The 16577-nt window shown below is 39.4% G+C and overlaps 1 protein-coding gene across 1 annotated transcript; it reads right to left on the bottom strand.

Annotated features, from left to right (window-relative positions):
• Window positions 1-400: 400 nt before the first annotated feature.
• Window positions 401-14917, bottom strand: coro6 (coronin 6). The gene is made up of 11 exons (XM_068716060.1): window positions 14732-14917; window positions 11458-11657; window positions 8266-8388; window positions 4552-4681; window positions 4253-4431; window positions 3084-3203; window positions 2867-2971; window positions 2571-2716; window positions 2339-2396; window positions 1442-1669; window positions 401-1103 (listed from the first exon to the last, which is right to left on the bottom strand). Exons 2-11 carry the CDS (start codon window positions 11653-11655, stop codon window positions 981-983), a joined length of 1410 nt encoding a protein of 469 aa, XP_068572161.1. The 5' UTR covers window positions 11656-11657; window positions 14732-14917; the 3' UTR covers window positions 401-980.
• Between the last annotated feature and the right edge of the window lie 1660 nt (window positions 14918-16577).

Here is a 16577-nt window from a genome sequence, read left to right on the forward strand (position 1 = left end):
GGTCGTGTTTCAGAGCACCAGATTCCCTTTAGAAAAACTCTAATTTTACTGCAGCAGGGTCTGATAGTGTACCCTGAATAGTCCTGGTTCTGGTTCTTCTGCACCTCCCTTCACTCTAGTGGGCCCAGCAGCGAGGTGTCATTGTTGACTCCTAGCGGGGACCCGGTGGAGCGGCTTGAAGAAGTTCTTCACATGGCCGGAGGAGTAGCTGCTGCCACACGTTGAGCTTTCCTCCTCTCACCAGAGCTTCCAACTGCATGTCAAAGGCAGCAGTGAAAAAAGCAGCAGGAAAGCTCTGATAAACCCAGAACGCTAGAGTTGAAACCTGACCTGAACCCGATGGCAGGGAGTATTTTTGAGTGTAAGCAGCACAAACAGACAAAAAAGGCAGACATTTTTAAAAAACACGTTTTTTTTATTGTCATAATGTATCTAATGTATAATCCTTTGCAGAACACAAAACATTATGCTTTTCACATTTTGCTACATTTTTTCTACTGTTTCCTTTTATCACTATTTACATTTTGAAAAGTTTTCAGAGAGATTTAATGAACTGGTCAGTGGTTGTTTGATACGGAGGGACAAGGCAAATACATGTGCTGAGTGTGTGTGCTTGCTTGAGTCTTTTATGGTGATGTGTGTGTACTATGTAGTTTGAGGAGATTGTAGATTCAATTTACCAAAAAAGACTCCATTTCATGCAGAAAAGTATTTGTCATTTGAGTTTTGCTACTTTTTGTATACCTGTTCTTCTCCGACAGTATTGTATTAGTACAGATGTAATTTATTCAAATTTGTTGGACTGTCAATTAACATTTACAATGTCCACATTCATATTCTTACACAATGGTATCTTTTAAACACTGTTGGACTTCTTAGGTGAGTGTTTTTTGTCAAGAGAAGGGAAAGGTTTTTCTTTAATAATCCTATAGATATTCTGAAATTTAGACCAGTTCTTCAAAAAGTGTGTGTCATGCATGTCAGTCAGTGCCATTGGTGTACTGGGAAAGCTTATTCTCCAAATCACAGATTCGCTTCTCTTGGGACAAAACTGTGGCTTTTAGATTATGAATTTCCTCCAACAGCCTCTCAAGCAGCTCAGGCTGGACGGGAAGAGAGTGGAGAGAAGGAAAAAAGGGAAACAGAAGAAGAAGAGAGGAAAAAAGACAGTGACAGGGAGGGGGAAATTAAGGATAACGAGAAAAAGATGAAAAATAGGTCAAGGACAGTGAGCAACTAGGAGAAATAAACCAAAACAAAGAAAGGAGCTTCTGGAGAGAAAAAAGTTGAAGGCAGGTACAAATAGAGAAGAAATAAACAAACGTGTTAAACAGAGAGACAGATGTTCAGGAGTAACTGTGTATTCAGATTACAGGCTGCAAAGCTAAAGTGAGTCTTTTTGTAGGTACCTGAAGGTATTATAATGGATGCCACAACTTACCGGCAGACTGTTGGTGTCCAAAGTGGACATGCTTCGTCGGGTGGTGGGTCTGGAGTCCAGCACGTTCTTCTTTGCCACTTTGAGCTCTCGGCTCTTGGGCGGCATGTAGCCCTCCCTCATGGACACCAGAATTGGATCTTCATCCCGACCATCCAGCCACTCTTCAGCCTCCATGGCGGGTTCAGGCCCCGCTGTATCCGGGTACAGGTCATCTTGGAAGAGATCCGACTGTGGAAGGGAGTTGGCGAGACGAATAAAAGAGAGGCAGATGTGGTTTTGTTTTTATAATTTACTGTACAGTGGTTGATAAAAATTAGTAATTTATTTATGTCTGTCTTTCTTGGAGGATGGGTGAAAGATAAGATGAAAACACAGCAGAGAAGGAAACAATATGAAATAAAACAACAAAATCAAGGGAAAATCAATACGACTCAAAGAGCATATTGTTGGAATGAGAATCAATTAAGAGTTCTGTAGAGGAAGTCTTCAGATCCTTTGCTTTAGTGAAAGTAGAAATATCACACTATAAAATTGCTCCACTGCGTAAAAGTAAAAAATATTTACGTAAAACTACAGAAATTGAAACAAGCAGTTCATTAATGTAGCTGGTGAAGGTGAGGCTAATTTGAACCGCGTTACATACTTTTTGGGAGTTTAGTCCTTAACAATGCATCATGTTTTGTATGAAAAATATTGACCACAAGTAATTGTAGCTTTGAAAAAAAATTAAATAAAAGATGTAGTGGAGTGAAAAGTACAATATTTCCCTTTGAAATGCAGTGGAAGAATATGAAGAAGCATAAGATTCATAAGTTCTCAAAACTTTACTAAAGTACTGTACATCATTTGTGTAAATGTACTTAATAATCCTCCATCACTGTCAAAGTGTGACCTTACTTTTCTGGGCACTGTCATTGTGATGGGTTCACACTTCTTGTCAAGAAGCTTGAATAACCTAAGAGGACGTTAAGAGATGAGACAGAGCAGAGGAAAAAAAGCAACAAATGGTTGTAAAGAAGACAAATGGTCATCACTTTGAGCTGTTTCACGACTCTCATGCAACATCTGTAGCCTTTACATCCCATCAAACAAATACAATCTCATGAAACAATGCTGATTTGTATCTCACCTAGCGATCTCACATTTGGTGACGTCCACACCTCTCTTGGGCATGAAGCCCATCCCTCTCTGGGGCTCCTTAGTGCTGAAGGTGCTGAGGTAGTGGACATATGGCGGCTCATCTGTGATCTCAAAGTAACGGATACTGCTGTCCCCCTACAGACAAACACAGAAAACACATATAAAACATGTCAAAAACATATAATTATTAAGGCTGGAAACACAATGGCTCTGCACACATTTCTGTATATATTACACGGTACATTTACAAACATGATTTGAACCAATTAATCAGTGTCTCTGTACCTTTCCACAGAGGTAGACCATGTTTGCATCTGCGTCATAATATGGTAACAACACTCCGTTACTTGTGTCCAACTCCAACAGTGCAATGGGCTCCTCAAAATTTGTCTGTGGAGAGCAAAAAGGATGAACAAAAGCCTACAATTTGCATGTAAGTGCATGTACATTTCTGCACCTTTTGATGTGCATGAACAGCACATGAAATTGTATTGTTTGTTACCGGGTCCCAGAGTCCGAGCTCTCTCTGGCTCATCCTGGTGAATCCTGTGGTGAAAATATTTCCATCCCTGGTGAAGATGGCTCTCATTGGCCGGATACCCTCATGTGGAGCCAGACGTTCCTGTCGATCGGACGAGGGACAGACAAGAGTTACTTCCTTGTTCACCTTTTTAAACCTTTTAGGTGTTTATTGGACTGTATGTGTGTACTCCAATGTCAGTGGCTTTAGATCAACAAACCTGTACATAACCATTGAATTGTTAATCTAATGATCTATAATATTAACACTGTGCTTTATGTATTCAAGGAATAGTTCAGCATTTTGGGAAATACCCTTATTTGGTTGAGTTAGATGAATTAGTACTGATCAGTATTCTTGTGTGTGTCCGTTTAAACGTGAAGGTACACAGCTGGCTAGCTTTGCTTAGCATAAAGACATGAAACCGTTAGCCTGGCTCTGCCTTAGGTTATCAAAATCCACCTATCATCAACTCTAAAGCTCAGTAATTAAGATATTTCATTGCTTTTCGTTAAATCCGTACAAAAACTGAAGGACGTTACGTCTCCCAAATAGTCATAACCGCTGAAAAACGTCCAGATATAACGAAGCAAGGTATAACATGTTAACTGGTGAGCTGTAAAGGTTCTGGTAGGCTGATTTTGATACAGTTGGACAGAGATAGACTAGCTGTTTCCCCCTGTTTCCAGTCGTTGTGCTAAGCTAACAGGCTGCTTGCTGTAGCCGTATATTTAATGGACAGATATGAGGTCACCGTGGCTAAGCTGCCTTTCAATCAGAGGGTCGACGGTTCGATCCCTGGCTCCTGCTCTACTCTACTAGTCTCATGTCAATGTGTCCTTGAGCAAGACACTTAACCCCAAAATTGCTCCCGTAGCTGCGTCTACGGTGTAGATAGATACTGAATTGTAAGTCGCTTTGGATAAAAGCGTCTGCTAAATGACTGTAATGTAATGTAATATAAGTCTGGTATCAATCTTCTCATCTCAATTAACCCAAAATATCAAACTATTACATTAATGGGTATCAGTATCAGTGTTCAACAGATATACAAATAATATACCCCTAATATGTTAGTGGTGTTATTGTATTGTAATTAATTATACTGTAAGTAGAAGACATGTATTTATTAGTATTTTCTACTCACTCACCGCAACCACCTCCCTCTTGCGTGGATCGCAGACACGCAGACGTCGGTCCTTACAGGTGGTGCAAAACAAGCTGCCGTTTCGGTTCCAGCTGATGCTGTAGATGAGGTCTGGGTGGTCGTCCATGGAGATGAGGGGCTCGCCTGTCCCCACATTCCAGATTATAATCAGGTTATCACTGCCTGGGGAGAGCAAATGATGGACATTTGAATGTACTCACACTCCTAACTGTTTACATAAAGTCAAACGTTTATAAAACTTTCAAGGAAAAAAGTGTGTGTGTGTGTGTCTGTTTGTCCTACCCGCAGTGAGTAGTATGTTGCGTGCGGTGGGGTGCCAGGTGACAATACCGACACGCTTGGAGTGTCCCTCCAGGACGACAATGGGGTCGGTGATGGGGCGGGTCAGTGAGTGATCTGGGATCTGCCACACCTGGAGAGGAGGGAGGAAGGACAATCAGATGGATTGTGTGTCTGATGTTACACAAGAAGTGTTTTCTGTCAGTGTATTGTAAATTATAGTACATTGGTATCTTAATGTTTAATCCATTCAACCTATTTAATCCTCCTGGTCATAAGTATTATAATCAAAATTACATCTTTTTTAATTTAATGTGAGAATTGAGAAGAAGGCACACATCAAGAGTTTGACATTCTGCTATATAACAAGAAGACCCAGACGATGGAAAATGAAAGTAGCTGCACTTTTGTGCAGTATTTCTATGTCCCTACTCTACACCTCTGTACAAACATCCCTTGCACATCAGAGGATTCAGAGAATAGTTTTTAAGACCAGCATCTTTCATTTTTCCATTAAACTCAGCACACTGCCGCAGATTTACTGCTTAGTAATTTTAGTTGGTTCATAAATTTACTGGCAGTCACTGCTATCGAAATACATTTCTGTTGCTTCATTGTCAAGGTGACCAATGACACCCACACACTAATGTCCACACCTGTGTGCAACTCCAATAGGCTGCTTACTTTTGCTCTTAAAACTATTATTAACACTAATTCATGATTAATATTCACAAATACAATAGCATGTTTATTTTTAATATTAACACTTTTTCATCCATCAATCCATTCATTTTTTTTTTAACTGTTTGGATGCCTGTCCCAGCATACACTGGGTGAGCCAGGAATGTAGAAATACCAAGGCCAGGAGTCCACGTTCGTCCTGTACAATCCAACCCCCTCAAAAAATGTTTGACAGGCCACTCAACAAGTACATTTCCTTTTAAGCATTTAATCTATTTGTTTAACAATATTATATTTTGTGTAAATGTCTTGTCTAAATTCTGTTCCAAAGCCTTCCCCTTACTGCGAGGAATATATCGTAGAAAGTCCCTATATTTTTAATTTAACATTTTTTTGTCTGAAAAGGTCTAATGTAAAGATATTGGGTTTAAGACATAACAGAATCACCCTTTAAAAAATACATCATGTGACATTTCTGTATAATTGTAGGATACACAAAAAAAGAAACAACAAAACTGACCCAGGAAAACATATTCCTCATTAATGTCAGCGTTTTTAGTTTTTTCTCCTTTTTAATTACACCACTCAGTAGGTGATTGGTTGATTCACATATGCTCAAACACACACATACACACACACTAGTGAGCCTTTTCAGATGACACAATGAGCCGTCTCTGTGAACTGAAGAGAATGACTTCACAGTTATGACCTTTCTGCTTCACAACGGCAACACTGCCAAGACTGGACAGCTGGAACTGTCACACACACACACACACACACACACACACACACACACACACACACACACACACACACATATGCACGCGCACACACAGCACTCAAACAGCACTCAAACAGCATCCCAGCAGCTGTTGCCATAGGAGAAGCAGTGATTCAATCATGCGATTGCACAAAGATTCCTGCGATGTCATTGTGAACAAGTGTGGGCAAATCTGTCCTCTGTGACAACTGTGCTGATGTACAAATACATGCTGAGTCAAAACACATGTTGTCATAATACAAACAAAAAATGTTTAAAGTTGACACACGCTTACATACTACACATTTGTGCACGTGCACGCACGCACGCACGCACGCACACACACACACACACACACACACACACACACACACACACACACACACACACACACACACACACACACACACACACACACACACAGAAAGCAATGCAATGCGTCTTAAGGAGCATGTCATCTCTTAAAACCAAAGTGACTATTGTATCTGTCTATTAAGCTGAAAAGATTTGAGATTTCCTGATGTACAGTGTATTGATTAATTTTACTTGAACAGCTGACTTTAATATTGAGTATTAGAGTAACTGATGAGAAGCTAAAATGTTATCATAAAATATAAATATATTTGTGTTGTAATTTACAATTAAGTACACATTAATTTGTGCTACCATTACAAAAGAAGAAGACAAGATATATCTATATTAAAGCTGATACATTGGTGTAAACAATTCATCAGTCAGATTAGTCGGTCGACAGAAAAATGAATCTGAACCTATCTTGACAAGTTATTTTTAAAGCTTCCTACTGCTCCTCCAATGTGAGGTTTTTCTGTTTTATATAATTGGAAACTGAATATCTTTATGTTCGGTACCATTAATCAGGCAAAACAAGACATATGACGATGTCATCTTGAGACTCCAGGAAACTGTGATTTTTTTTTTTAATGACATTTTATCAACCAAACAACTGATTGATCCTTTTTTGTGTCAGTGGAGCAGCTAATCACTTAATTACATCCCAGAGTTTCTGTTTATGTCGTAACTCATCACTGTCAATACAATTCCTGCAATAATATAATTAACTGTCAAACACTATGGAATGCAATTGTGTTTATAATGGCAGGGTGTGAGAAAATATTGCATAAATAAAGGGGGATTATAAATCCTAGATGCCAAAATGGAATTTTACAATGGTTAATATGTCATTCAGGGTCACAAGTTATTTGCATAAATAACAACACATAATTATAATATGTTATCCATCTCTATTCATCTCTCTGTAGTCCAGGTCTCACAGTGGCCCCTGCTGACTGCACTCAGTAATGAGCTTCAGGGCCACAGATGCAGTGTATCACAGCAGGTTTGAAAGAACTACCAGAGCCTCTGTTTTGTCTTCAGTTTAAAAGTATAAAATGTTGTGTTTAAGATGGAGTTACAAGGTGTGTTTACAATCTCTCTCAAATAATCCTCTGTGTGCATTTTTTTTTTTTCAGATGTGTTGTTGTGCTTTTCCTTCACTGTCAGAACTAACTTGTCCAAGTTAAACACAAGAAGACTTGGATGCAACAACATAGTTGGTGACACGGTGTCAGTGAAATGATTTTAACAGGTTATTTCTTGTAGGTGTAGAGCAGAACATAATCACTGCAGACTAATGGTGATTATCTATTATATTATTGTCCTCCTGTGTGTACAAATCCTGCATTCTCCAGCATTTTCTGATCTGATAAAAGGAAACTGAATGATGATCAAAATACTTCACGTAGGTGCAGGAAAGTATTAGAAAACGAGAGTCTGTCATAAAAAACATCCCACTGTGCCAAAAATCAGCCACAAAATACTTTTGTCCTCAACCGGACTTTTATACACATGGAGCAGCAGGAATAGCAGCAGCGTCAAAATGACGAGCTCAGTTTCAGACAGACAACTTGTGAAGGACAAAAACATGACGAGCAGCACGATGAAGAGATAGAGACTGAGCAGGTGGGTGGACAGTCAGACAGGTAGACACAATTATGCCTTGACTGACTCACTTCGCTCATTTAACAGCCAGCCAGATGTGACAAACTCAGCTCAGCTCTTTGGCTGTTATCTGAGTCATCGAACAACAAACTCCTCCACATGCATTTGCAACTTCTCTCTCCCACTCAGAACTTTTTTCCGCACGCACGTGCACACACACACATGCACATGCACACACACACACACACACACACACACACACACACACACACACACACACACACACACACACACACACACACACACACACACGTTACCATTGCAGTACAGTCCTCCGAGCAGCTGGCCAGGATGTTGTCGTCATGTGGGCACCAGTCGATATCGAGGACAGGTCCAGAGTGCCCAATCACAAGTGGGTAGTTCTTATCCACACGACCTGACTGCAACACACAACAGCAGTGACACACAGGACTGAGTTGGGACTGTGTTTGTACAATAACCTACCATTAATATAAATCAATTTCTCATAAGTAAAAAACAGATGAAAGCATTGATTTGGTGATTTCCAGGTCAAAAAATGTCTAGAAATGTAGGTTAAAACGAGGGTAAAAGTGAAAGGTTATTTAGTCATTTAAAGTTTACAGTGACTTTATTCCAAACTAGTTCAGATTGAAAGTATATTCATGACTTCGGAAAAAAGCATGTCATGTATTAATGTAAAATTAGTATTTTTATGGTAAAACCTTCTCAACTACAATTTCCAAGATCATAAATGAACTTTCAATCTCAATTTTCCAGTTTACATGAATGCAAATTCCCTAAAGTTTTCAGAAAAAAAAGAAACTTGAGCAGATACAATGCCACAACAACTGGGCAAACTAACTCTGATAAAGGTCATGTGATATGATCGAAAAATGTACCTTGCGGTGATATTATTGGTCCAAAGTACATACAAGGAAATAGTCAAACACTGAAATGGAGTAAATTAAATGCTGTTGAAACAACCATGGATTTATCCTGCTAGCGAGTCACAGAGTTTAAATTACTGTTGAACCCCCGACCTCTTGCCCTCAGCCATCACATTTAGACACCGGGTTCCTCGACTACAAGATTAGATAACAATGCAGGGCCCACATTACTAGGTATTGAACTGTAATGGTGCCCTGTTTAAGTCAATGCTGCTAAAGGTGGCGTCAAAACCTTCAACATGCACCCAAAACCTTTTAAAAAAAAAAAAAACTTGCAGCATTGTGGTGGACTTCTAGGAAACAGATAAATCCAATTTTAATATGATGCACACTAAAATCATGATGTCACATCGAGGTTAGTCCATGTTGCCCTGTTTCTATAGTGTGAACACATGTACTTTTGAGGTATCACTCCCCCCGCACACATACAACACACACCCCAAGTGAGGTGTATTTATAGCTGAGCGACGAGGCGTTGAAAGGGGAGTTTTTCTTGAGGCCTGTTGGGGACCCAGAGGGGGAGATGGAGGACGGAGAGCACGTTGGTGTGTATTAATAGCGCGTCTGTTCACCATGACTCCAGTATATAATCACATCCATTTCCATGTGCCTCCAAAAACATCTTTGTAACTAACTATCACTGCTGACAAACCGATGAATCTCAGAAATGATGACCTTGTTACATCCATGACATTTCTAAATTGTCCATCTCAAAAAGTAAAACATTGTTTGTTCCACTTTTTAAAGTTCAATTATACGTAACTCTACCATAATTCTCATGTGGACTCAAGTCATTTAAAACACAAACATTCTTCACAAGCTCCAAATACTGTACCAATATTTAAAAAAATACTATTTTTTGACCTCTAGTTGATTAACTTCTCAGTTCTCGTAATGCTGGACTGTGATTGGCAGTTGGTGTTAGCAGCCCGGCTCAAAAGAGACCTGCTGAGTGAGTGGAGGCATGTCACAGGGCAACGAAAGTGCTGCAGACTTGGCTGGTTATAGCGGAGTCAGTAGTGATTTGTTGATTTACACCATGAGCTGTGATCTAACTGGACGGACTCTGGAGTAGCATTTCTAACATGATAATGGATTGAATAATATCTCCCTCCACATTCAAATATTAACATGTTTAGTTTTGTCTTTCTGATGTCCATTGTTTACCTTAAGGCAATATTTGTATCATCCCAATGCACTATGTTACACTGAAGTATCACATTTTTAAACGTCTGATTTGTGGCTTTTCCTTGTGAAGTATTTCTGTTTCAGCAATTCTGGTGTCCTTCCCAAGGCTTCCCCAACATGACAGCTAAAGCAAATATGATATATTCTGCTATTAGAAGGAAATCATACAAAGACAAACAAAAACTAATATACTAAAATAACCATTGACATGGCACTGATAATTTTTTAAAAGCAGCTTGTCTTCTGTCTTCTTGCCAACTTTAGAATTACATTTATATAACAGGACATTGAGACATAGGCTTTTCTGTATATTTGAAATACCTGGGTCACAGGAATTATTTGACCTCAGCACAGAGCTTCTTCACCGTCCCCATTACAGTCTGCTGATTATGTCATGCAACATTGATCCTGTCATAGCTCCTATTAGCCAAACACTACAGAACATCAGTTACTGAGACAAGCCTCCAAACAGGACTACAGCTTAGTCAAGGAATCTGATGCCACACCTGTGAGAAATGAGTGTAAGGTGTTTGTAGTTATAGTTAGGAAATACACTATAGCATAAAATGTCATGGATATGAGTATTCTTAAGGTCTGTCGAACGTGCCTGTAAGATTAGCTCAACCTTACGGTTACTTATTTATTATGTGGATATCATATAGTGTATTTCTCTTGATAGAAACCTCCTTTTGGTGCAAAGATCCGAAACAAAGAGGCCGCACTGATTTCAGTATTCAACATGGCATTGCCTTGCGTGATCTTGATGAGCTGAGCAATAAAGTCAGCTCATTAACACAGACTGTCACTTAAGGGAGAATAAATCTTTATTTGTCTTTCTTTTCTTCTTCGTTCCCTGAAAAGTTCTCCCTCGTTACTTCCCCTGACACATGTATGACACAGACAACCCATGCTGATAGCATCAGAGATCTACAACCCTGGAAGTTGATTAGGACTACAGTTTTTTCCATAAAACACAATTTGAAAATGTATATTTGTTCGCAGCATTCACAACCAACATCTTAAACCCACACAAATCCCATCCAAACAGGAAGGAACAGCTTGTAGCTTGCATTTATAGAACAAGAGGATTATTTGTCCTTGGTGATCTTCATCTGTTGCCATGTGCCAGCAGTGAACCAATAAGAGTCTACAGACAATAGATCTTTACATACAGATATGTTCGTGGCTGTATTGATGTGCAAATTTGATCACATTTTTTGGGCAGTTTTGGGATAATCAGCATTTTGTCTCATGTTCAGTGGAAGTTATGGTCTCATGAAAACTGAACTCATGCACACTCTATTGTGTTTCCAACCTGCCACCAAGAATTCTTTCCCCTTTGACCGTACTGACCTTAGAGATTGGCAGTACCAGGAACGCTCCTCCTCCGCTGGATTCAACGATGACTGCCAGGAACTTTGGGTTGACGGCGCAGAAGGAGCTGTCCCATGTCACCTTGGAAACACGAATGTCATCGTAACCCTGCTCAGCCTTGACTGTCTGGCCAAAGACGTGGCGAAACTTACTCTGCCGCACAATGCTGCGACTCATGGCTGAGGCAAGTGGAGGAAGGTGGGAGGATATGAAGAGGAAGAAACAAGACATGGGAGAGGATGAGCGAAGAGGGATGGGGGAAGTGAGTAAATGGTGAAAAGGAGGAAAGAAGGGATAAAGAGATGTCTCAAAAGAGGGTCAGAAACAAAGACATTTAAAAGTAAATGTGATGAAGGTGGTAACAAGTTTAACATTCACCAAAACTTTTAGCAGTATGTCTCAAATTGGAACAAGACTTTTAGCAAAAGTGATCTCAACCAAACAAATGTGTTTAGCCTGTCACTGTCATTGAGGCAGGCCGTTGAACAGTGTTGTAACAGTTTTTCTTTTGCTGAAAAGTAACTCTCAGTTAATGTGTTGTTATGAGCAGCCTTCTGCTGTTTTGACTTCTTTTGTTTTCAACGGTGAAGATCATGACTTGGTAATTTTATGGTGGTTTCCAGCCTTTCATTTTGAAAATTGAAAAGGCAGTTCACTCACCTCTTATATACATTTTATTCAGATTGAAAGTCACATAAAATAGAAACAGTGTTTTGTCTATGTGATGCTAGCAATGACTGAATGTCTTAATTATATTCACTGCACAAACACTGTTAAACCAACTAAGTAATACAGGCCTGCTGTCCATTCATACTGTATGTCCATCAATACATTGTAAAGAAAACCTTTTTGTCTCAATCACCTTCTTACTATGAGTGACGGGATTCAAATGAACACACTATTTTCTGTATTTCCTTTTTTTCTTTCTATTTTTGCTCCGATTACAATTTAGCAACATTTGATGAATGAGAATGTGAAGACGGTTGGTGGGTCGTCACTATCAATCAAATCTGATCGAATCACATCCATACAACTCTTCATAAATAATAGGGTACATAAAGATTTGTTTATTATTTTTTTACACCGATGTTGCTTGTTTATTAGTCTTGAATATTTGATGTTGTAAATATATACTTTGAATTGAAGTCAAGGTTATTTAAAGTAACTTTAAATAACCTTCTGCTTATCTCTGAACGACGATCTCTGTAATGCGTTTGTTGACGGACAACTTGCTGTTCTGCGGTTGTCCCAGGCACCCGGCCAGACGGCCTGTAATCCTCCAAAACTCAGGAGATATTCCATAACAGTGCCTGCCATCAGTGCAGGTATTAATAGTTGATTGTCCCACCAAACACTATGTGATGGCTGAACATGAAAGACAAACACTAAGTGGACACAGAGAACCAATAAAAAGCAGGGACAGAACAGATACAATGACCATACACAGCACATCAGTCACATTTAATCACACCCATGTGCTACAATCCTTATGAGAATATTTAGTTTAACACTTATCTAACCAGACTGCACTGGCTTACATAAGGTCAAAACTAAAAACCCAAATCTGCAAATAGGTCTGCATCGGTCCCTGAAGACGTCTGATGAATGCAGCAGAGTTCTTCCTCTTTTTAAAGGATGATCATAACTCAAATTATCAAATCCAATAATCAAATTATCTGGCTCTACACAATCAAAGAGAAAACCATATGAAGTCTGGTTCTGGTTCAGGCCTGTGACAAAGTGAACATAAAGTGACCCAACTCCTGCTGTCATCACTGATGATATCTGAACGTCACACTAGAATATACAACATTTAGCCTAAAGACTGTAGGATACCTGACCAACCCCACTGATGAGGAGACAGAGGCTCTCGTTTCTTTCCTGGAAGCTCTCGGTTATCGAAAGAATTTACATTCCAACGACCACTTCAGTCAGGCCAGCTGTGAGGCATTTCAGGGCGGGCTCAATGTTATACATACTTAGATATTTCTTTTTATTGTTGATACTGTGTCTTGTAATAAACTTTTTTTTTATATTATCTTTTTTTTGTCAACATAGCTGTCAAGATAAGATGCTCTGCGGCATGAATCAAATACACCTCTCTTCATTTTCTTAATTTGTTTCAACCATTTGATAAAAGAAATAATTAGAAAACTGAGTATTTATTTATGGTACATGCCTTATCATCTAATTTGAAGATGAAAATGCCTTTATCGTGGTCTGCTTTAAATAAAGAGGGTTTGAAAAAGTCAAAAAGCAACAGGTTGCCTTATTGAAATGGGGTAATGGTAAGATTCTAATAATTTATTAACAATCTAAAAACTTGTATGCTTTGGGAATATGTGCTGTGATTTATAATAGGCCCAAATTAAAAGGGGTATTGCGCCAAATTCCAAAATTCATACATCTTATTCTTGTGGTTTAAGACAGTTAAGAAAGTATTAGTAAATATGAACAACTTTCTTCCAAATCCAAATACTATTGTGCCAAAAGCTAAAATTGTGATGGAACTGCTCCATAGACAATGAATTGATGTTCAATTCATATTCATTGACAATGCAGCACCTTCAGAGTTGATAGCCTATACTTGATGATATAGCTTTGAGCTTCTTTTCTGGTTAAAAAAAAAAGAAAAAGAAGCTCATGTTCACAAATACTTAAAGAATTCCCCTCGGTCATGGGAATTCTCCTTTAATTGTGCCTCAGGTTAATGAGATAGCCCTCCTCTGTCGCGCATGGCACGGCTCTGGAGAGTCGACACAGAGCGAAAGAATGACACTGCCACTTTCCTAATATAGCCATGACAAACTGCACTATCCCACCAGGGCCAGCCGCTCCTCCCACCTGCCCGCCTGATCCTAAATAGTCTCAGAATGAAGGCAGTGCACTCTGTGGCGCTTTATTGTTACTGAACAGGACCGTAAATTAAAACGCAGCTTATACAAACACACATAATCAGGGAAACATGGGATGTCGGGGGCGCAGGAGGTGTGTGTGTGTGTGTGTGTGTGTGTGTGTGTGTGTGTGTGTGTGTGTGTGTGTGTGTGTGTGTGTGTGTGTGTGTGGGTTGTAGGCTACAACGTGCTCCTAAGTAGACGCCATATACGACGAAGATTTTTTTTTTTAGGATAACCAAAAGGTGGGGACGCACTCACTCCTCTCCAGCAGTGCAGTAGAGAAGCTGACGCACCTCTCAGTCCACTGCAGTACCGAAACGGACACACTTAAAGCAAAGATAGTCTGGACAGCTCACCTCAGGTTATGGGGAGACCCCTCTTCCCTGGACAACTCTCACGGTTGATGTGCTGTGATCTACTCCTCCACCTTCTGCTTCCTTTTTGAATAATATTCCCCGAGATCCGGTTTCCTGGAGTTGCTGAGGAGACTCCGTGCGTGACTCTCCTCGGCAGGGAAAGAGAGAGGGGAGAGTACCGGGGCCGAGCAGGGAGAGGGTGTGTGTGGGTGGGTGCCGTCTATTTTGGAACAGGCTCTCTCAGTACGGGGGAACGCGACGCGCGCCGGTTACATGGGGCCAGCGCGTCCCCTGGGCGTCAGTGTCACAACTATGGTAGATCTGGACAGTGGGACATTTAACTAAAGCACGTATTAAGACGCAGACTAAATAAAAAGGCACACAGGTGACCTGATCTCCCATGCCAACAAGTGCTCCATGTTCACTCCTGCAACCAAGGTTTCTTGTATGGCCACACAAAAAAATGAGTTATTTAGAAGAAAAAAGTTTATGTTTGTTATTTAAAACAATGGGTTATACATTTTACATATTCAAAACTCTTCACACAGTTCAGAAAGTAGCTACTATGTATTCACAAGGGACAAACTCTCACTTTGCAGTTGTTGCTCTAGTTAGTGGTCCAAAGGCTGTGAAAAATGATATTAAAAAGTAGTTGTCTGGTTTTGTAGTAAATGATAGTGAGTCTTGCATGCTACATATTAAACATACTTGGATACCTAAAAGCTGAACTGGGTCATGCTGTTTCCTAGTTGTCAATCTAGAAAGAGGTCAAACTTTTCACTGCAAAAAGAGAAAAATTAACAGAAAATCTGAGGATTTAACTTGCAACACAATTACTGTACTCACGCGGTTTTATACTACAGGACATCTATGGGTAGTGAACTGCAATAACTTTGATTGACACAAACACAGAATATCAAAGTTATAAAAATGTCACGGTGGTTGTTTGTTTCATTATATCGGTCAGAAGTGAGTGAAAATACTGCACCGTACATACTGCCATCATATTCACAGCAAGTCACAAAACACATAACTGAGCCTACTGACCAACATATTTTTCTCTATTTATGGTTTAGGCATTTCCACTGGTAAGTTAAGACAATGTTTAGATTACAGTACAAAAGAAAACAGCAGTTATTCTCCACTGTTTGCAAGATATTGTACATGTACAGTATACATGTTGACTAACAAGCCCTGCTGTATACATCTGTTCTGAGTTTCCAAACTGAAATAACCTGTTTATTTACCATTTTTACTCACTATTGAATCCACTTATTTGAGCTAAAAAGCATACTTTTGTATGATATTAAATGTACCAGACTGAATAACTTTCTTCACTATGACTAAATAAGAGTTTAACATTTTTAATATATATTAAAAATGTACCAGGCAGCAATTTCCCACGACGAAGTGTATTAAAGTAAACAGTTTTCCATGAAACTACTTTTTATCAAAGAAACGGGCCATGAGCTCTGTCGATGATCAAGAGTGACACCTTTAACATCACCAAACTGAAAACTTACAGCTGTTTAAAGTAACAGAGAGAATACTCACCTCACAGAATGAAAAACAATCACGATGCTGTATAACCAAAGAAGAAAACAGGAAATGTTAACACATCCACGGTAAATGAGCCCGGACATGCTATTCAGGATAGAACTGGTTCCATCCATATAAAAGTACGGATTATCTGCTTTTTTAAATTTTGTATCATAGTAAACTGAATATCTTTGTGTTTTGAATGGTTAGTCAAACAAAAGAAGCAAGTTGAAGATGTGACCTTATGGTGTAAACGGGGAATTATGGACATTGTTATTTTTGGACATTTTGTAGACTAAACTAATTG

This window comes from Cebidichthys violaceus, unplaced genomic scaffold, assembly GCF_023349555.1.
Source record: "Cebidichthys violaceus isolate CVI_PGR_0920_01 unplaced genomic scaffold, fCebVio1.0.p SCAF_20, whole genome shotgun sequence".
NCBI classification, from domain to species: Eukaryota; Metazoa; Chordata; class Actinopteri; order Perciformes; family Stichaeidae; genus Cebidichthys; species Cebidichthys violaceus.

Bases quoted from the DNA above. Each gene is read 5' to 3' on its own strand.
- coro6 (XM_068716060.1), bottom strand. From the start codon at position 11,655: ATGAGTCGCAGCATTGTGCGGCAGAGTAAGTTTCGCCACGTCTTTGGC. The intron at 8,389-11,457 runs GTCAGTACGGTC...TGTGTGTTGCAG, and splicing joins TGGTACTGCCAATCTCTAAG to TCAGGTCGTGTGGATAAGAA. The intron at 4,432-4,551 runs GTAGGACAAACA...TGCTCTCCCCAG, and splicing joins CAACATACTACTCACTGCGG to GCAGTGATAACCTGATTATA.